Raw genomic sequence first — 22057 nt, 5'->3', positions numbered from 1 at the left:
TTAACTAGGTGGCACTATACATGAAATAAGTGGTAATGGGATGGGTTGACATGCCCCTTAAGACCAACATACATAAAAGGTGGACCTCCTAGGCCCTACGGTTCTCGAGATATTCACAGAAAACTGTCTCCGGCCACCTACAGGCCAGTTGGTGTATAGTAACATAAATTAATTTATTGTGTGGCCCCCCATGAACGGAATTCCACAAAACTTGGCGTGCATACAGAGGGGTGTCATAATGATCCTACACTTCCAATTTCGTGCAGTTTTGACTATGTTAGGTCACAGATACCTTCAATTACAACACCTCATTTTTCCTTTTTGTGTTTAACTAGGTGGCGCTATACATGAAATGAGTGGTTATGGAATGGGTTGACATGGCCCCTTGAGATCAACATACAAAAAAAATGGTCCTCCTAAACCCTACGGTTTCGAGATATTCACAGAAAACTGTGTCTGCCCTACCCTCCTTTCGGGGGGTCCAGTCCAGCGGGGGCTACAGATCAAAACGAAAAACGATGGTTCCATGCTATCCATGTGGGGTTACATGCCCACCAAGTTTCGTGTACCCGGTCTTTCAGTGTCCGGGAATCATTGACGGAAATTTGGGCATGCGAAAAAAAAAAAAAAAAAAAAAAAAAAAAAAACCTGATAATGCCTATATAAGCTGCTTGGCGGTCATAATAAAACACAGGGGATCTTGCTGGAAGTCACTGGCACATACATACACAGGACACACACACACACACACACACACACACACACACACACACACACAAAGACATGCATAGACATGCACGCTGACACACCACTCATACAGCTCGATTGGTCCCTGTCCACCCCCATGCACGTCTCATCTCTGTGTGGTCTCTGTCCTCCACAGTGGCTAATGAGGACGCCGATGGCAACAGCCGACCGCTGGACCGATTTGCCCGTGAGTAGACCCTCCAGCTACGGCTGGGCCATAGTTGGTCCGCATCCAGGCCAGACCTCTTCTGGTTGACCGAGTCAGCCTGGTTATCTGTCTGCCACAAAGCTCTGTACCCGTAACGAGAAGTACATCTTTATGTGACGTGTTTGGCTGTGAACTAAGAGATAGTTTGGATTACATTACATTACATTTAGCAGACACTTCTTGACCATGAGGATGAGTAGCACACGTGCGGATCAGTGGTTATGACTTTTATAAATGGTTATGTATTTCTCTTCACTAAGTCTGTCTGTCTGTCTGTTTGTATGTGCACCATATGGCTCTGCTATTTTTTTTTAATTTTTATATTATATTTAGTATATAGTTATATAAGTATATTTTTTGGCCTTTTTATGCCTTTAATGACAGGACAGTGAAGAATGACAGGAAGTGAGTGGGAGAGAGAGTCGGGGTGGGATCCGGAAAGGACCACGGGGCGGGAATCGAAACTGGGTCGCCGGCATACGGTGCAGGTGCCCCAGCCAGTCGCGCCACGGCCGGAGCCGGCTCTGCTATTTTTAACGAGAAATGCATGTTTATATGGCATGTTTGGCAGTGATCTAGTAGATGGTTTGGATAAATGGGACATACACAAATTAGTGGGTACATTACGACATCTGTCTGTTTGTTTGTTTGTCTGTCTGTGTGACACAAAGCTTTGCTATTCTTCATGAGAACTGCATCTCGATGTGGCATGTTTGAGTGTGAATAATAGATGGTTAACATAAATAAGCCATCCAAAGAAGTGGTTATGGCTTTACATTATAACAATTTATTAGCATTTGGTACGACATTCATTAAAATAAATAGCATATTAACTTTTGTTTTCACAAACATGTCACATGCTGAAGTTCATGTAATATTCAAGTCAAATACATTAATACATTTTCAAAAATGTCTGAACCAACATTATGCCCCTAATTAATAAACATAAATAAACCATTAACTTTAATTATAATAAAGGCTTAGCGCTGTTGTTAATGCCCTATTAAAATTAATAGCTACAATTATTTTAGATGAATAGATGGAATTTCAATGTAAAGCATGACCAGTGGATGGATGACTTAAAAAATAATCCAACTCCTTCAGACAGCAGATGTTATGTGCACTCTTTTAATACTGCCTGTCCTGAACATTTGACAACACATCATCAGTTAAGTAAAATTTATATGGCTGAGCTATTGCTTGGCCTCCTGCCATATCTGGAAACAACATTAAATGCAAGACATTGAAGATGAGGATATTAACTCAGACACAGTGGAATTAAACTGTCAGCATAAAAAGAACACAACTTGTTCTGTGTGTGTCATTTACACATCATATAAAGACTAACCATTTTAGGTGGAGAAAAGGTGGAGAACCTCAATTGTGTGATGTGTCTTGATGACATGGTTGAACCACTAGATGGCAGCAACAGAGTGTGTTTTTTAATTTGCTGGATCTGAAATATTTTTCAACTTGACTGATGAAAAGTCATTCATGAAAGCCGAATGTGAATGTCAGGAATCGTATCAACTCCAGCACAGAACTGTCAATTCCATGCTGTGACATGGAACTTCAGCTCATGTCAATGTCTTCCCTCTCTGCCCTGTCTAGGCTCCAAGTCCCAGAGTGCTTTGTGGAACGCCATCACCGCAGGGATCGGAATCAAGGACAAGGGCAGTGGGTCGAGGGTTGTCCTTGACGACCCACAGACACTGGAGGAGATCTTGGCTGGCGAGCTCCCTGATGGTCCAGACGTCACAGAGAAGACAGCCATCAGGTGCAGTTTTCAACTCTTTAAGTTATAAACCACTGCAAGCACTACCTGCCATATGCTGTGTGTGTGTCTGCCTGTCTCTCTGTGTATGTGTGTGTGTGTGTGTGTGTGTGTGTGTGAGTGCTTGTCTGACAAGGGTCCTATTTTTGGTTTATTTTGCCTTGAAGGATTGTCCTAGTTGTTGCTTCTCATATTGCTCTGTGGCATCTTCATACCATATCGTGGAGGCATCCTATTTTGTTTGGTAGTTCTGCCACATGGTTTGCATTCGGACATCCCGTGGCGCAGCATTATGGTGGATGAGCCCAACCCCCTTCCCCCACCCACCCCTCTCACAGAGTCTCTCACACACACACACACACACACACACACACACACACACACACACACATACACTCAGCATCTGCTTAGAATATTTTTGTCATTGCATGGTCTCATTGAACATGTGCTTAATGACAACTTGCAACATCAATATGCAAGCACTGCCTTTCCTTATCATAAAACACTCATAATCACACACACACACACACACACACACACACACACACACACACACACACACACACACACACACACACACAGTCATGCACACAGATGCAAACTGGTGGACTGACAGCATATAGGGTTAAAGGAGGTGCTGGGATTGATTGATGCTCCTTGTTATGGAGTGTTAAAAGTGACATTGCTGTTATTTGTGGCCTGGCAGTACTGTTGAGTGATTCCCCCTGTAGCTGACCTTCATTAACCCCTGGGGATGGCTGTAAACCTGGAGACCTGAGCTGTCAGAGGTGATCGGCTCTCTTGTGTGGTTCATTAAGCTGAATGGAAGAAGTCCTTCAGTCTCGGTCTGAAGAGAAGAAAAAAAACAGAATGGCTGAGCTGTGGTGGGTATGATTACATCGTTTCCCCCCAACTATGTTTGGTCTCAGCACTCATTTTCAATGGCTAATGTTATGTTGGTCAAAATGCACTATACTGGTTACCTGCTGAATATTCCTACCCCATAAAACAAATTGGCCATATTCATTGCTTGTGTCATTACATGCAAATGTGTTGAACTATTTGGCATAACTGTTTGTCATAGTCTGTCTCATTATCTAAATGTAGATTAGATTAGATTAGATTAGATTAGATTAGATAAGATTAGATTCAACTTTATTTATACATGTATGTGACCTGACAGACAGGGATGTCAGGATGTATAGAAAGATGTACAGTGGTGCACAGCTCTGACTAAGTGGTGTTTTACTGTATATTGGCCATTTTTCATTTGCTGTAAAAAGCCTTTGTTTTCTGTATACTGTCACAATGTCTGTCAACAGAAAAAAAACGTTGAAACATATCCACTGTCTTGCAATCAACCCCCACACACAATAATGTGTAACTTTGTAGTTTTGAAATAGAAAATAGTGCTCCCTTGCACATTGATCATTAGAAAATACTTAGAGAATAAACTGTCATATTGACAACCATACAAAACAATTTGACTATCTTGACATAAACAATGGCATCATAACTAATGTCGTTTTGATTCCACTGACCATTCCATTGGCATAAATATCTGCTTTTGAGGCATAAACTAAGCATTTTGAGCAAGATACACACTTTTGCAGGTTATCCACTATGTGGTGCAGTTTGCAGTAATTGTTTTGAGAAATGTACTAACTGTTGTGCAAATGTTCATTGTGATTCGAGAAAAATGCATCAAACCGACTGAGAAAATCTGTAAAATCATAGAATATGCTTACAATTATAAATGGTGAATGATGAAAAAGAAAAACTCCTATTTCCACCGATCTCCTCAGCCATGCCCTAATCCCCCCTAATCTCTTGGCCTTCCGAAGTGTACACTGTCTCTGAGTGGACATCACTCTGCTTGGGGCTGAGCTCACTGTCACTGTCTCGACCGTGTGGTATTATTTCTCCTCTGTCCCTAGGCTGGGCGGATTATTTACCAACATAGCGGGCTGTCAGCATGCCATATTAGTTCAAGTTCAAGTTCAAGTAGTTTATTGTCAGGTACTCATAAAAGGAATTATAAGTATTAAAATTCTTCTTCAACTTTAAAGAATAAATTAGAAGTACTAATTGATAACGTATGGGAGGGTATGGTGTGTGTGTGTGTGTGGGGGGGGTATTGGGTTATGTGGAAGGGGTGATGATGAAATGGTGTGTGTGGCGGGGGGGTGGTAATAGGATGTGGGGGGATGGGAGTGTACCTGTGTATGTGTGTGTGTGTGTGTGTGTGTGTGTGGGGGTGTTGAGGGGGATTAATGGAGTGTATGTGTGTGTGTGTGTGGGGGGGGGGGGTGTTATGAAATGGTGTGTGTATATGATGTGTGTGTGGGGAGGAGTATTATTATGAGAGAGAGAGACAGACAGAGAGAGAGAGAGAGAAAGAGATGAAGAGACAGGTTGATACTAATATTGATTGACAGAGTCAAAGGTCAACAAGATAAATAGATACAGTAGATACAGTAGATAGATAGATAGATAGATAGATAGATAGATAGATAGATAGACAGACTTTCTTGCACTAGCTGCAGCATGTGAAGCAAATGAGGATGCACCTTTCTGTGTCTCTGAGGTCGATGTGAGCAATGCCTTTAGGAGGGTTAATTGTAGAAAAGCTGCTGGACCGGATGGAATTTCTAACAGGGTTTTGAAATCCTGCGCTGCTCAGTTAGCTCACTGTTCACTTATATCTTTAACACATCATTGGCTCAAGAGACAGTTCCTACTTGCCTCAAGCAGTCTGTTATTGTTCAAGTACCGAAAAACAAAAGTCCATCATGTCTGAATGACTACCGCCCAGTAGCCCTGACGTCTACAGTGATGAAGTGTTTTAAGAAGCTTGTGAAAAACATTATTTGCTCATCCCTCCTGCCTCCTTGACCCCTCCAATTTGCTTACAGAGCCAACAGGTCTACAGAGGATGCCATCTCAAACCTCATGCACACCACCTTAACTCACCTGGAGGAGGGGAATGGGAATTATGTGAGGATGCTGTTCATTGACTTTAGTTCAGCATTCAACACAATAGTACCTCTCACCTTGGTCACAAAGATGAAGGCCTTAGGACTGAACACCACCCTGTGTCACTGGATATTTGACTTCCTCACCAACCGTTCACAAGTGGTTAGAGTGGGGGGTCTGACATCTGACTCATTAACCATTAGCACTGGTGCTCCCCAAGGCTGTGTTTTGAGTCCACTGCTGTACAACATCTACACACATGACTGCAAAGCCAACAGTAGTCATACCTCCATCATCAAGTTTGCAGATGACACAGTGATCTTGGGCCTGATTAGTAACAACAATGAACAGCTCTACTTGGATCAGGTTGATGGGGTGGCACAGTGGTGTCAATCTAACAGCTTGACACTGAATATCACTAAAACCAAGGAAATGGTAGTGGATTACAGAAGGCAGCAGCAGAACTACAGTTACACCCCACTAATGATCAGCGGGCAACCTGTAGAGAGAGTCACAAGTTTTAAATACCTTGGTGTCCACATTACTGAAGACTTAACATGGACTGTTAACACTCAATATGTTCTGAAGAAGTCCAGACAATCGACTCTACTTCCTTAAGTCAGCTAAGGAAATTCAAAGTTTCTACATCCATCATGAAGGCCTTCTACACTTCAGCGGTTGAGAGTGTTCTAACTGGTAGCATCATCACCTGGTATGGGAACTCCACAGTTAGAGATTGTAGTACTCTGCAGAGAGTAGTGCGCTCAGCTGAACGCATTACTATAAGAACTCAACTCCCTGCTCTACAAGATATCTATTCCAGAAGAGTACTCCTAAGAGCCCAAAAGATTCTGAAGGACTCTTCTCATCCTAACAATGGATTATTCCTACCGCTGAAATCAAGAAGACACCTATGTAGTCACAAAGCCAGAACTGAGAGACTCAGGAGAAGTTTTTATCCCCAGGCCATCCGAACTCTGAACTCACACTATACTGACTTTGCACACATTCACTCCTCAGCACTCTCAAACATTTCCCAACTCTGAACTCACACTATACTGACTTTGCACTCATTCACTCCTCAGCACTCATGACCCCACACACACACACACACACACACCTACATGACCATTGTACCATTGTACCATAAATGTACCATTTATATACATCATCTTACACATTTTTCTCAGATACGTCATGACTGACACTTGTGATGCAGACATATGCAGATTTAATATAAACACACAAATACTACTTTTACATCCCTCTCCCTATGCTACAGACCTTTTATTTATTTTCTTATTTCATCACACGTCAAAACACACACACGCAGTTGGGTTAGCCCCTTGAGCCATGGATCTGCCCAAGGTTTCTTCCTTGGTAAGGGAGTTTTTCCTTGGCCCTGTTGCTCTTGGGTGCTCCTTGTTGGTGACCCCCCCCAATCCCAATCCTCCCCCACCTTTCTTATGCAGCCCTTGCCACTTAATCTACTAAACCCTTCTACTGCACTTTTACCCCCCATAAATGCACAAATAGGCTGACACCAGACATAATTTCACTGCATTTCTTACCTCCAGTAACTATATGCATGTGACAATAAACTTCCTTGTATCCTTGTATCCTTGATAGATAGATAGATAGATAGACAGATAGATAGATAGATAGACGAACTGGACAGATAGTTATTGTGTCTTTATGACAGAGAGAGAGTGATTGAGAAGGAGAGCGTGGGAGAGAGAGAATGATAAACTATGTGAAAGAGAGCCTCCGTTGAATCATATGACCTTTGCCACTCCTTAAAAGATGGTTTGCTTTTTATCAGCCCAACATTTCCTCTGATCAGGAGGCCACTGCTGATTGGCCAGTGCTTTCAGTGGGTGCTGTGATGTCACAGAGGTCCTGATGGCTTCCGCTCTGTGTGGTGGTGTGAAGAGCAAGGCTCCGCTTCCTGTGGCATGTGACGCAGGGGAAGTAATTTTCCAGTTGACTGGAGACAGCAGAGAGGATCCCTGAAATAAAAGAGAGAGAGAGAGAGAAAGAGAGAAAAAATATAACAGGGTGACACAAGGATACAAGAGATAATAAAGGAAAGCGTGACATTCTTTTCCATTGAACTTTCTGCTCTTCACAAGTGGATGGAATTGAGAGAGCCAGTTTTTAATCAATGCATTTCACTTTGATGAGAAGGAGAACACAATCAGCACATCTATCCACACTCTCCGTGTCTCCCAGCACATCTATCCACACTCTCCATGTCTCCCAGCACATCTATCCACACTCTCCGTGTCTCCCAGCACATCTATCCACACTCTCCCTGTCTCCCAGCACATCTATCCACACTCTCCGTGTCTCCCAGCACATCTATCCACACTCTCCGTGTCTCCCAGCACATCTATCCACACTCTCCCTGTCTCCCAGCACATCTATCCACACTCTCCGCGTCTCCCCTGCTCTGCTGTTCTGCACTCTGTTATTTCCCTTATGTTTATATCCACTCGGCGAGCATGCAGGATAGGATATGTAGGGGGAAAATATAGTGTGGGTGTTTGAACGATTGACAGCTCCACTGAGTGGTGGTGACGGAATCCGTGTGATGCTGTCAATCATGGTTAAAGCCCTGCAGGTACCAGGTCTGGTGTTCTGCTCTTCAGGAAGTTACTTCGCTTACTGATGACAGTATGTCATGCTACCCTATATGCTAGGTCATGCTACCCCCTAGAAAGCAAGCATATCATCCCAACAGCACAGCTTTTCCTCATGAAAATATACTGTCTTCACACTGCATGATTTCTAATTATTATTGTATGGGAGACAATATGGGGCAGTGATGCATAGTCTTAAAGATAAACACACTTAACACATAAGACAAATGAGCAAATCATCCATTTATATACATCATCTTACACATTTTTCTCAGATACGTCATGACTGACACTTGTGATGCAGACATATGCAGATTTAATATAAACACACAAATACTACTATCCGTCTGGTACATTTATTAAATTAATATGTTCATCGTCATGATTCATGACAGAAAGATGGCACTAATGTGGTGGTTATAATTCAAGTTCAAGTTTCAAGTTTAGTTTATTCGTCACATGCATGATTGTACATGTACAACAGCAGTGACATGTAAAATGTAACATCTCCAACTGTGGTGGGAGACAGAATAAAAATAGTTAATAAGAATAATATAGTAAATAGAAACATAAAAACATGACACATAAAACATACTGTCATACTGTCCAATTAAAACATCAACTAAAAAGTGCAAGTGTAATGTATGCAGGTCCTAGTGTCCCTGGATCAACCGTACTGCCTGCGGAAAGAAACTCTTCCTCAGTCTTTCAGTTCTGGCTGAGATGTAGGCTAGTCGCCTACCAGATGGAAGCCACTTTAAGAGGTTGTGGTTGGGATGGTGAATGTCTTTCATAATGCGCTGTGCCCTGGATCTGCAACGGTTATTATAGATATCCTGGAGACAGGGCAGAGCAGTCCTGGTGATGCACTCTGCACATCAGATCACCCTACTGAGGGCCCTCCTGTCCTGTGCACTTTCCTGCAGTTTCCATACCAGGCAGTGATATTGCCTGACAGAACAGACTCAAGAACAGCAGTGTAGAATGTCTTCATCAATACTGAGGAGATCTTAAATTTCCTCAGCCGCCTGAGATGATATAGGCGCTGTCTAGCCTTCTTCACTAAACTGATGGCATGAGTTGACCATGTTACTGTAAGTCCTCTGAGATATGGGTACCGAGGTGTTTGTAGCTGGTTGTAATCATGGTTGAATAACTCCTGTGTGTCAGATAGACATTTACTGTATCTGTTGTTCATGTTTTTTTTGTATTACACTAAAGTATGGATATGTTTGATGGCCATATTCATTGCTGAATGAGTCTGATGGTCTGGGATGCAGTGGCATTTGTATTCACGGCTGGAGCGGCGTGGGATGCAGCTGTGGTTCGTGGTCATCCTCTCGGCAGTAGGCTGGAGCAGTATGAGCAGATGGGACTCAGCTGCCGTGGCAGGAAGTGTGTTGCCAAATCTCTGTTTTTTATTGAGAGCTGTGACCCCAAGACCCCTGCAGATAAACCCACTGAGGGTATTAATGGGGGCGGAGTGGTCACACAGCAGAGCAGGAGCATGATGGGAAGGCTGAGCTGTGCGTTCAGTATCGGATGCAATTTCCCCATTGCCATGTCTTATTTTCCAAATCATTCATTCTATTCATTTCCTAGGATTAGCATTTTCACCTTCAACTAGGTAACCTTTCTCGTGATTACACAGGACAGGCCTCCACTCTTGGGACTGTGAAACATTTGATTATTTTGCCATTAAATATTTATCCCCTTTCTACTCCAGCAGAGACTTGTTGACTTGAAGGTAATTGCCACGGCATTGGGTTTGGGTGGGATATGTCTCTGACTGCCTCAAGCCCGGTGTCATTGTGTCAGAACCCACAGTATGGCCCCATTAGAGCGACGCACTTAATGCATTCTGAGTCATTAGCCACACACTATCATGGATTTGTTGTGTGCTCATTAAAGCTTATTGGTCGGCTTTCATGCAGCGCGAGTTAATGAATGATCTGTTTTAGGGACAAGGTGTGTACAGCACTTTCTCTTTCACACACAGGCACGTGCTCATTAGTCATCTAATGACTGATTACTTTATGGAGATAACAGAGGGGTTAGATGTGACAGGGGTGGTTAACAGCAAATACATTCCCAAATGTACACTAATGAGTACACACACACACACACACACACACACGCACACACAAACACACAAACACTCTCTATCACTCACACAAACTCTCTCTCTCTGCCTCTCTCACACACGTACACACACACATACACACACACACACACACTAGGTATCAGAGTGATTTATCTCCTACTTAATTGGGTGACATTCACTGTGATGAGCCCTTAGTCTGATTAATGTTAAAACTCTTGGTCTTGGTAGCTTTATGTTTAAGGCAGTGCTTCATGTTTAATGCTGTTTAAAATAAAAACATACACACACACACACACACACACACAAATACTCTCTCTCTCTCTCTCTCTATCCCTCTCTCTGTCTCTCTCTCACTCTCTTTCTATCTCTCTCTCCCTCTGGTAGTCCTACAGTAGACACAACATGGCTGCAGGATTCAGTCATGATTCTGCAGCCATTTTCTTTATTCATAACAGTGTCTCCCCCTAAGTCTGAACTGCCCCCCCTCCTGATGAGGTCATGGTGCGAATTTGACCCCCTTCTTCCCCTGACCACTCTGGTGCTAATGAGGTGGCTTTAGGGGTTGGGGTATTTTGGGGTGGGGTGAGGGCGGGGGCAGGAGACAATTGTATGAATAAGCAAGGGCCCATTCATCAACATGACACATTCAAGGGCTGATGGAAATCATAACCCTCTCTTTCCTCTGCATATTGCAATCTAAGCTACTGTATGTATGAAATGCCATCATGGCGTCAATCAGTTGTCCCTTCAGCTGATCAGCGGTGAGGAAGTGTATGAAGTGGAGGATATTAAAAGGTCTAATGCTGAGATTGCGTAAAAGTAGGGAAAAATAGGAAATGCTTAGTTGTTTGTGTCTTCGGAGATGTTGAGTGCAGTGTGTATGTTAGTGTGTGGAATTGTGAAAGGTATCCAATGCAGGTTGGGGGTTGCTTTGCTACTGGGCCTCCCCAGTTGCGAGTGTGTGTTTTACACAATAGTCATAAATACCACTCTTGGCTAGCACCCATCCTCTTGGACACGCTGAGAGTGGATTTATTTACAAACTGGCAAAGATAATTTCCGAAGAGCGATGTCAATTTCATTGTTTCATACAAATAGTTGGCTGTTGCACAACTTGTGATTCTCTGAGATATTGGCGAGTATGTTGCAAGGCTGGTTCCCTGTAGCCAGCTAGGCTAGGGCTGTAAAAGGCATGCAATTTTCCCCATTACAACTTAGTCTGCCATCAAAATGACTTTGACGCTGTTTGTTATTAATATAAACAGCCTGCCTTTTAGACTGCAGTCAGATTGTCAAAACATTATGCCCTGTCTTTTCTTAACCACATGGGCCAATGGGTGTATGGGTATATGGTCTGCTCTCCTTGGTCCAGTATACACTATGCTAAAGGAGACAACGCAGGAGGCACCTTTCAGTGGCATTCATCTATCTTTTAACAGGGCTGTCACTTGGACACTTTCACTCAGTGACAAGGGCAATAACACTATCTGACCACAGCCTCAGACAATGTCTGAATATCAGGGATCTTTTGAGCAATTTGCTGAATATCACAACAAGTGCATACGATTATAATTATGATGATTAGTGACATCAATAAATAATGATATCTGATTTATTCTTACTCTGAGTTAGTGTGGCCCCAAGCTGACCTTGAAGGACTTTTTGTGTTGCCCCTGTGATGCCAACTGATCGACGGCCTTGAGGGGAAAACTAAACATTGATCCGCTAAATTGAGCTCGATGTATTGGTCCTTTTTCCTCAGTGCGGCATCAGGCAGGCTCTATCTGTAATAACAGCTGCCTCACAATAGGTTGCTCAAATGCTCAAAGAAAATCATTCCATTACATTGCCAGCCAAATTTATTTCGCTCATCTGTTTGTTGAAATAAAAGCAACTATTAGGTGAATGAATGTAAAATAAATTGGACTTGCAGAAATCAGTATGAGAGAAATTATGATTGGCTCACCTTGTTATTTGCCTCAATAATGGCAACAATGGCTAAAAGCCACACTCTGGGCTAGATTTATCAAGCTGTTTGCGCCTGTTTCCAGGTAATTGTTCGCAAAGACTGATGTAACCGATGCGAGCTATTTACAAACAGGCCGCACTTGGATTAAATCGCAGACTGCCTGTCACAGGAGCTGAAAATGGCAAATTACGCTTTCCCATGTCATGCACAGAGGAGGGTCAGGGGAAAGTTGGAGTTTCGTGTTAAAACGTGGGAGGTGAAGCGTAAAATACGTATTTATATACTATTTCATGAATGTCCTGTAGTAGCAACAAATGCAGTAACAGCAATCACATACATGCAGAAACAGCAATCAGGTAGAACAGAAACCGCTGACTGCTACAGCTGACTTAGGCAGATGGAGCCCTGGATCCCAGTGGTGGACTGATGCATGGATCTCTAAGCCAACCACACACATCCCAACCACCCCACAGAGTGTGACATTTCATCAAAAGACCAACCCCCCATTTCCACTGAATGTAATTCAGAGAGGTTGAGTAGATATTGTGTTTGCCCAGGGCATTATGGCAGCCAGAGGCACCACCAAGCACGATGGCCTCAACCCCACATGGGAGCAGGCACAATGATGATCACAATTCAGCGACATGCTCCTCATGCTCCTCTGGCTGTCCATCCTGTGTGAGCACAGTCAAAAAGAATGTATGTACACGTCCATGGCTATGCGAATGGGGAATAAATTAAGCCATACATTCTACTAGCCAATCGACAATATTGTTTCGGGAGCACAGAAACGATGGGTGTATTTTGATTGGCTGCTGAGTTTAATTCTCAACAATTTTTCAACAACATCTATTAAGCTATAGCAGACCCCCCAACACACACACACACACACACACACACACACACACACACACACACACACACACACACACACACACACACACACACACACACACACACACACACACACACACACACACACAGAGACCAATCTGTGAGAGTCCTGTGTCCTGAGTCCATATGCACATTAGATTGCATTTCCTGAAGAGCAGCGGTGACTTCTGTCCCCTGCAGGCCCCCCCAAAGGGATTTGCTGCCACTGCTCTTCCCCAAACACATTAACACTTGATGCTGCCTGTGCTCCACCCTCAATTTCTCCTCCCTGACCTCCCTCCTCCTCCTCCTCCTCCTCCTCCTCCAGCCTCTCCACCACTGATAAGCAAGGCCGCCTGATGGAAGACAAAAAGAAAGAAGAAAGATGACGCTTCAGAGAGAAGAGAAACGGATGTAATATTGTTGATTTATGACTTCCAGAGATGCGCTCATATCCACTAAGTGATATACCATCTCTGTCACATACTTTCACTTTGACAGGCTCTGATTGGAATTCTGATCGGTACTGTTTTTCAACCTCGGTAGTCTTACTAGGCAGCTGGTTCTAGGCTGCTTAAGAACCAGAGTGGGCTGGGTCCAACCTCTACTGGTAACCGCAAGATCGACTTCAGGATTCACACACATTTCTTTTGCCTCATCCAGATGCTGATGTGATGCTTCTGTTGTGTTGGCAGTGAGAGAGAGGCTCTTGCTCTCTGCATTATTCATTGGGGTGGAGCAGAGTAGACTCATTTGGTTGCCAAGCGAGCACTGATTGTTCCTAATAGTGATCAATCAAGGCAGTGTTTATACAACACGTTGCCAGGGAGTAATAGTCCTGAAGTCCCACAAGATACATCTCTAATTCTTTTGGATGAATATGCTTTAGATGGATGGAAGTATAGTATGGTGGCAGATCCTTTGTGTCACCGGGCATGGAAAAATAAGTTCAATTCTCTGAAATCCTTTTACCCTTTTCTATTGAGTTCCCTCTTTTTCGTTTTTCAATATGGCAAATGTTGATGGAAATGAATGAAAATTGATTATAGACATACTGTATACCATGGTCTAGGTTGAAAAGGGTGTTGTTTAAAAAGTGATATACTACACCTATAAAAAGACAAAAAGGGAGATCCAAGGTCTAACAGGAGCCAAGGAGCAGGACCGGAGCACTCAATGCTTTAACGTGTTTTTATTTGTGCAAACAGACTCTGAAGAAGACGTATGGGCGTCGAAACGTTAGTCAGTTTGCACAAATAAAAACACGTTAAAGCATTGAGTGCTCTGGTCCTGCTCCTTGGCTCCTGTTAGACCTTGGATCTCCCTTTTTCACTTCTGCGTCCTGTTCCTTGAGCACCAACCAGGCTGAAGCGCAAGTGACCCCCTTCTACCTATAAAAAGACGTTCCGTTCGAATTGCCTGATGACAGTTCTAAATCACTGTGCTGGCTCAAACGCATAGATATATATACTTACTAGATGTCGCCTTGACGACTGCTGTTCATTGGAACGAATGCGTCAATTGAGACGCCATCTTGCCGCGGTGGCCGACTCCTCTATAATGCATTAACGTCAATCTGAGCAAAGATCTAGCGAAAATAAAATCACCATAAATCGTCAAAATCTCAAGCAATTATTTAGTGTTTTGGGTTGTTCCAACTGACAGGTATGTATTTATGGTCGAGTCTAGAGAAAACTAAGCTTTTGACGATAATAAAGATACATTTTACCCGTCTAGCCCCATAGACTCCCATTCATTCTGCACTAGCTAGCGGCGGCCCCTAGAGGAACAATGAGTGAACTGCAACTAGGTTCGATACAATGAAAGTAAACAGACTCTCCGTACACAGGCTCTGGTTGAGGCCACATACCTCTCGTCTCGTTTACTCGTGTAAGTTGTAATCTTACCAGAAGTTGCTGTAGATCTGTAGAACATTTACTTCCGTGCTTTAACGTGGTCTGCTACTTCATACGCCAGTCGTTACTTTTTTAATCATGGGCCAATGCTATGGGCAAACGGGATGTAGCTTAATTCACAAATGACAAAGCCATGAGAAAAGTGATTTTCTTACGTTTCAACAACAACGAAACCGAGTTTGCCATCATTGTGAGTATTTTTCTCAAATTTGTCGCTAATCGCTAAAAAGGTTTTCTGTCGCTGGGGATGGCCAAACGTCGCTAAATAGGTAACACTGACAATAAGGGAGAACTAGTTTAGAGCTTCAGATCCCCGCTACAAGATGGCGGCGGTGTTGACGCATGCTGAGAAGCCGAAGGCGACATCTAGTCAGTAGGGTACAACCGGGACGATTGAAACAGGGGACGAATGAAACATTCCGGTTTTCTCCGTGTGCAACGATGATAGACAGTCATCATTTGGACAAAACATAGAGCATATTAACCTCCGTTGCTCAGCCAAATGCCTTCCTGTTAGGTCCTGGTATCACGGAGTTACAGGCGATAAACGATTTTTGATGGTCACAAGTTTACTTCATTAGCGGTTTATTTTTTTTTTATTATTAAAGAGTGTTTTTTATTTAAAGGTTTGACTTCATGCTTATTCAGTAGAGCATTTAGTGCTCTCCCCAATCCTAGACGTTCACATTGCATGTTTGTTTGTAATGGATGCAAAACAGCCTATAATGCTAGATGTCTAAGGCGGGACGATTGAAACACCTGTTTCATTTGTCCCGACCAGGCAGTAAACCCCATTTATTCTAAGTCAATGCACACATATCTGTGTTTATACTATATTTTATGCAGGTGAGACATGGAAAAGCAGTTTTAGAAAGATGCAAATATATTTGGGGCTATCAGATAGGGGGTCGAGTTTTGCCATGTTAACCTATGGAGACCGACGGCCTGTCGGTCATGAAGGGCACTTATTTGGATGTGTGGTGGCTTTAACCACGTAAAAACAGAGTGAAATAACATTTTGTACTATAGAAACATTATATAATTCGAAACATGCATTATTCTAGCTATATTAATGGCATAGTGCATGCTATTTCCATAACCGCGAGATAAGCGCTTTACCATGACGTCAATGAGTTGTTAACAGACATGAACCAAGACATATAGCCCAGCAGCAATCTATCTAAAATAACACCTACTTGAAGTACCATTTATGATATGTTGTCAAATATTGAAATTGTGGGAAGTTTACATAGGTGTATAATTTAAGGTGTATGTTTCATTAAGCCCCTCCTGCTGTTTCATTGTCCCTCCTGGCTGGGACGAATGAAACATACACCTTAAACGCACGTTCGACTTCTCCTTAAAATATTAACTTTTAGTGTTTTACGATGTCTTTGTAAATTACATTTAATTAAGAAGTGTTTCATTCGTCCCGGTTCTCCCCTATATATATCTATGGCTCAAACGCTAGTTGGTAACCAAGGCAGCTAGCATTATCAACAATCAACTTATCGACATTCCACAGCGTTGCGATAAACAGCTGAAAAAACTAACGATTTTAACTCATTAATATTAATAATTGATTTCATATTTATTTATTTTGTAAGTGACCATGGTATAAACGGGATAAATGGACTTCGCGGAAGCGACGGACAGTTCACGCCTCCGCGTAGGCCTACGTCGTCCATTTATTTCTGATAATGGACACCTTGTCGGGCATTATCCCTTACATAACGCACTGGAACTTATAGTAGCCTCGAGATATAATTCCAAAGGTGGCTGATCGGGGCCTACTGCACTTAAAACTTAAAAAGATTGAACGAAGCTTCCCAAAATTTGAAATTGCAATCAGTGACTGACATCGGGTGAAGCTTTTCGAAGTTGAACAGGCTATTCAAAACTATCTGCGCACCTCAATGTCACAGGAGAGACTGAGCTCTCCCTTATGAAAAAGACGTTATGCTACCTGCAAACTGGCCTATGATTTCATTGCTGAGTTTGCGGCAAAACAAGACAATGTTTTTTCAGAGTCAGGATATGGCGAGTCAGTGTCATTTATTTGTCCAATGTTAGCCTACAGACCAGTTTCCATAGTGCACATCTTATCAACAGTTTGAATGTCGTGTGTTTCTGCTCATTGACAAATACCGTTCAGCACAATGATTCATGCCCAATTAATTTCCCCTGTTAAAGTGTTCGCCTTTGTTACACTATTTGGTTTCGTGATGTAGCCTATGATAAACACCATATGGCCAAATATGTGACTCAGCTAATGTTATAGGCTATACAATTTCCCCTCTTAAAGTAAGACAAGCTGGTGTAGCTTATTAGACTAGGCTACTAAAATGCACCGACGGTAGCCTTGGCTATCGCATGATTTCATGCACGTAAGTTCATGCATCTGTCAAGTTCGCACAGGGCCTCGCACCCCCACGACAGCCTTTTCAAGGCATTTCAAGGAAGGTGTAGTAGCATGCAAGCTCCCAAATTGACCCAGTAGCCTACAGAAGGCATCAATAAATTGTTGGGACTGGGGAGGGTCATGCGTTTTTTCTCAATCACTTTGGAGGGTCATAGAAAGATTTCTTGCTGGCGAGGGAGGGTCACGTCTTTTTTGACTAACGCTCTCAAAACTCCTCCGGTAGCCCCTTAAATAAATAACGAACAGTCCCTAATTGATTAGCCTGTAGGCCTACACCAGCAATTGTTGAACATTTACCTGTACAGGACATTGACAGTAGCCCAGCCTAACAAGCAGATGTTGCAAAAGACATCAAAAGACGCAATTAAGCAGAAATAAATAATGTAATCTGAGGGTTGAGTTCGCTGTGAGGCCAAACCCTAGAGCAGAGCCTATCTGTTAAGGCACTCGATAGGCTATATGGTAACGAGCTGTGTGCGCCTTGAAAGATAATAAGATGCTTTCTGAATAGCACAGCGAAGACGGCTCAGGGCCCAGTTTCCCGATAACGACGGAGACACGCTCTTAAGAGGGTTTTCTACGATTCATCCCGAACATGCTCGTAGCATGAACTGCTCTTAAGATGCTCTTAAGGGGAGCTGTCCACGTTAATAGTTCTGAAATATCCTCTGATTTGATGGTGATGTCAGGTGACTGCACGTCACAGCTATAGGCCTACCATTTAAACTTCGGATCTAGGCCTACACATTAATTCACATCAATACGAAAATATAAACACTTTGACATCTGCATGTAAGCATCCCAAGTAGGTTATATACCATACACAGACATAAATAATTGTAATTTTTTAAGATTAGATTGTTGCACCATGCAATAATTTTTCGCTGTGTCACTTAAGAACATGTTTGAAGATAAGAAAGAAGTCGAGTAAGAAAGTGAGGAAATGTGTAGGCTTAGATTTTGATGCAGTACTAGGCCTACAGACTAAACCACATGTTCCTTTCTCTGCTTTTACCTCTTAGGCCTAATAAAATATATCCCTCACTTAGCAAAGATAATGGCAAACTATTCTGGCAACGTCTCGTTTCATAACTGGATTGCATTTTTGTCCGCTTTTCATCACAATATTATGACCATTAAATGTAGGCTATACTATTTTGCACGCTAAAATCTGATTCATCAGGTAAACACAATAAAGAATGGGAACATAAATTGGATTATGTATTCTAAGTTGTAATTTCTCTGGATGTCCTGTTGGTGACCTCAGTGAGAAGTACTGTTAAGACGCTCTTAGCCGGTAATGAGAACTCTGGAGCACTCGTAGATCTACGAGTGTTTTCACGACGTTCTTAAGCTACGATGGTTTCGGGAAACAGTCGGCAAATCTTAAGACGTTCGTAAGAGCCTCCCCCCACTTCCTGTAGCCTATACCATTATGACTTGTTGCCGTTTTGGGACATTAAGCTTTTTCACGTTAAGCCCCCCTCCCCCACCCCCTTCTTTCACAAGCAATGGGGGAGCGCAGGGCACAAAGTAACACTTTTTGGTAGACAAAGGAGGGTTCTCCCGCACTTCTGTCGTTTGGCGACAATCCGGTGCAACCAGGCCAGGACAGATATTTTTAGAGAGGCCGGTGCAGCTCAGATGTCTTCTTAATTTTCTTTATTCTTTAGTAAAAGGTGCAGAACATTATTAAACTTTGTCTAACGTTTCGATGTGTCGATGTTTTTGACTAACGAACATCGAAACGTTAGTCAAAGTTTAATAAAGAAAATTAAGAAGACATCTGAGCTGCACCGGCGTCTCTCCTTTTGGCTTTGGCTAAATATTTCTAAAATCATTTGAGTTTCACTAGTCACATGTTTTAACAAGGAACACGTGTTATTGAACTAATAACAGACGTGTGTCGAAAATTGTCTTTATTTTCCATACGGAGAAATAACATATGCAGAGTCTAACCAAGGTCAATCTTGCCTAAAAAGCCCTCAAACCTGAAAACACATGAGGCAAAAGTGCAAAACATCACAAAACTAACTAAACTAACACGCGCATATTTTTGTATTGCAATCATTGTAGCCTACAGTTGTAACAGCGCGTAACAGTCGTTTTACTCCCCGTATGCGCTCATTATCAAAGGGGCAGCCATGGCCCACTGGTTAGCACTCTGGACTTGTAACCGAAGGGTTGCCGGTTCGAGCCCCGACCAGTGGGCTGTGGCTGAAGTGCCCTTGAACAAGGCACCTAACCCCTTGTCACTGCTCCCCGAGCGCCGCCATTGTAGCAGGCAGCTCACTGCGCCGGGATTAGTGTGTGCTTCACCTCACTGTGTGTACACTTCACCTCACTGTTTGTGTTTCACTAATTCACCGATTGGGTTAAATGCAGAGACCAAATTTCCCTCACGGGATCAAAAAAGTATATATACTTATAAAGAACATTTAACGTGTCCCAAAAACAGCTATCAACTAATCACCAAACGTCTATATAAACAAGTATTGCCAGGAGCAACACCATGCAAAAAATGATAAGGCCTAGGCCTTTATATGGCTCTGCTCCTGCCTAGATTCGAACTCAGAACTGCCTGAAAGTTGCAGACCTGTTCTGGAAATACGCGCATTAACCCACTCGACCGCCTACAGCCTACTGCCAGCTGACGAAGCTCTCATTTTAAAACATTACTGAGAGACAGGCACTGTACAATCAAGACATCTTGCCACTGAATCCAAAACTATGTTTAACATTATGTACAAAGCTTATAGGCTATACAGTGGACTAGCATGTTGCAGGGGCTGCTAAAAACACAAAGAAACGCACTGAAAACTCGGCCAATCACAGCCCTTACGGTCGAATGCTCCGTCCGGTTCGACCGTGGAACGCCACAGCGGACTATGCTGCCCCCAAGCGGCTGCAGTTGTACTTACATTTCACCCAGCTGCGTGAATCACCTTGATGGTGAATGAAGTGTCAATTCTTAACTGGGACCCACTGTACAAGTGTGTGTGTGTGTGTGTGTGTGTGTGTGTGTGTGTGTGTTTAGTATACGTCATAATACCTTGAAGAATGTCCAAAAAACATTCATACATTCATAAATCAACACCATGGACTCAACAATTCCAATTCGGAAAAAATTACCACGAAAAATAACTCCTTCACATACTTTGGATGTACTCTATAATTAATTAGACCTCTGTGATATTATGAGATGGTTGTCGCTTGCGCTGTCGCTTGCGTCACATAGCCGACCACACTGACCTCCTGTGTCGCACGCATTCCTCGGGTGCTTGCGCGTCTGCCATTCCCGTCCTCGCTCTTCTCCGCGGAAGGACGCATTCTTCTGCTGCTATTTTCAGGGGTCTGCAATTTCCTCGTCCCAGGCAGTCAGGGGGTGATAGGGGTTTCTCAGCAACGCCATGGCTTGCAGGGCTGCAGAAAACACCGCTCCACATCAGGATTCATGCCATGTTGAAATATACACTGGTTCATCATACAGATGTATTATGGGGAACTTATAATGGTGGGCACAGTCCCCACCAGAAAAAACAAATAAATTAGGAGGAAATGTTTTGTATTTCATATTTACTTTAGGTAATATTAATGATCCCCATCTAGTGCTGTGTTGTGTTGTATTCTTCAACTGAATGCCAAATGGTTGTACGGTTCAGTGAAGTTTTTGATGTGAAATTATTTGAAAAATATTTATCCTCTTTCAATGTTTACACTTCACCACCGTTATTGTGTCTGAATGGATTGGAATTTTGCAGATCAAAGATATAAATAAACATTTAAAGACAACACTAGTAAACAACACAAACACACACAAAAACAAAAACAAAATTGCATGAAATAGCTCCGACATACATGTACACTTAATGCTTTTCTGCAATTCGGTTCAGAGGCCTGAAAAATGGATATGCTAAATATGTTTTCTTTTTCCTATCTTCCTGAGGCCTGCCAATCTGTCTATGTATTTCTGAAGCATTCAAGTCAACAGTTGAAATGATTGAAGTCTTGCAGAATATCAGTCGGGTGAAATTAGACTCCTTATTTGGAGTTTGGTAAGTGGTGAATATATGTATGTTATGTGACACGTGGATAGGTTTGTGTGTGTGTGTGTGCCTATGTGTGTGTGTGTGTGTGTGTGTGTGTGTGTGTGTGTGCGTGCGTGCGTTTGTGTGTGTGTGTGTGTGTATATGTTTTGTGTGTGTGTGTGTGTGTGCGTGCATGCGTTTGTGTGTGTGTGTGTGCGTGATAGAGAGAGACAATGTTTTGTGAATTGTTAGTGCACACTGGGCAGCGTGAGGAGTGTTTTGGATGAGCATGCTACTGAAGAGCTTTTAATGATGATCCCTCATCTGTTCACTTTTCGCTTTTGAAAGCCATAGTTGGTCTGAATGTCACCTTCACACACACACACAGACACACACAC

General features: G+C 42.8%; 1 protein-coding gene across 1 annotated transcript in view; it reads left to right on the top strand.

The window, feature by feature from the left end:
• Window positions 1–22057, top strand: part of pde1cb (phosphodiesterase 1C, calmodulin-dependent b) — a 94984-nt gene that overhangs the window by 8068 nt on the left and 64859 nt on the right. Inside the window, exons 2-3 of the mRNA XM_048244161.1 lie at window positions 884–934; window positions 2567–2732. Coding sequence (XP_048100118.1) covers window positions 884–934; window positions 2567–2732 — 217 coding nt within the window. The remainder of the gene's footprint in view (window positions 1–883; window positions 935–2566; window positions 2733–22057) is intronic.

The sequence above is a fragment of the Alosa alosa genome, chromosome 1 (genome assembly GCF_017589495.1).
Source record: "Alosa alosa isolate M-15738 ecotype Scorff River chromosome 1, AALO_Geno_1.1, whole genome shotgun sequence".
Lineage (NCBI taxonomy): Eukaryota > Metazoa > Chordata > Actinopteri > Clupeiformes > Clupeidae > Alosa > Alosa alosa.
The sequence above is the reverse complement of the archived record's forward strand: the minus strand, read 5'-3'. Positions and strand labels throughout refer to the sequence as shown.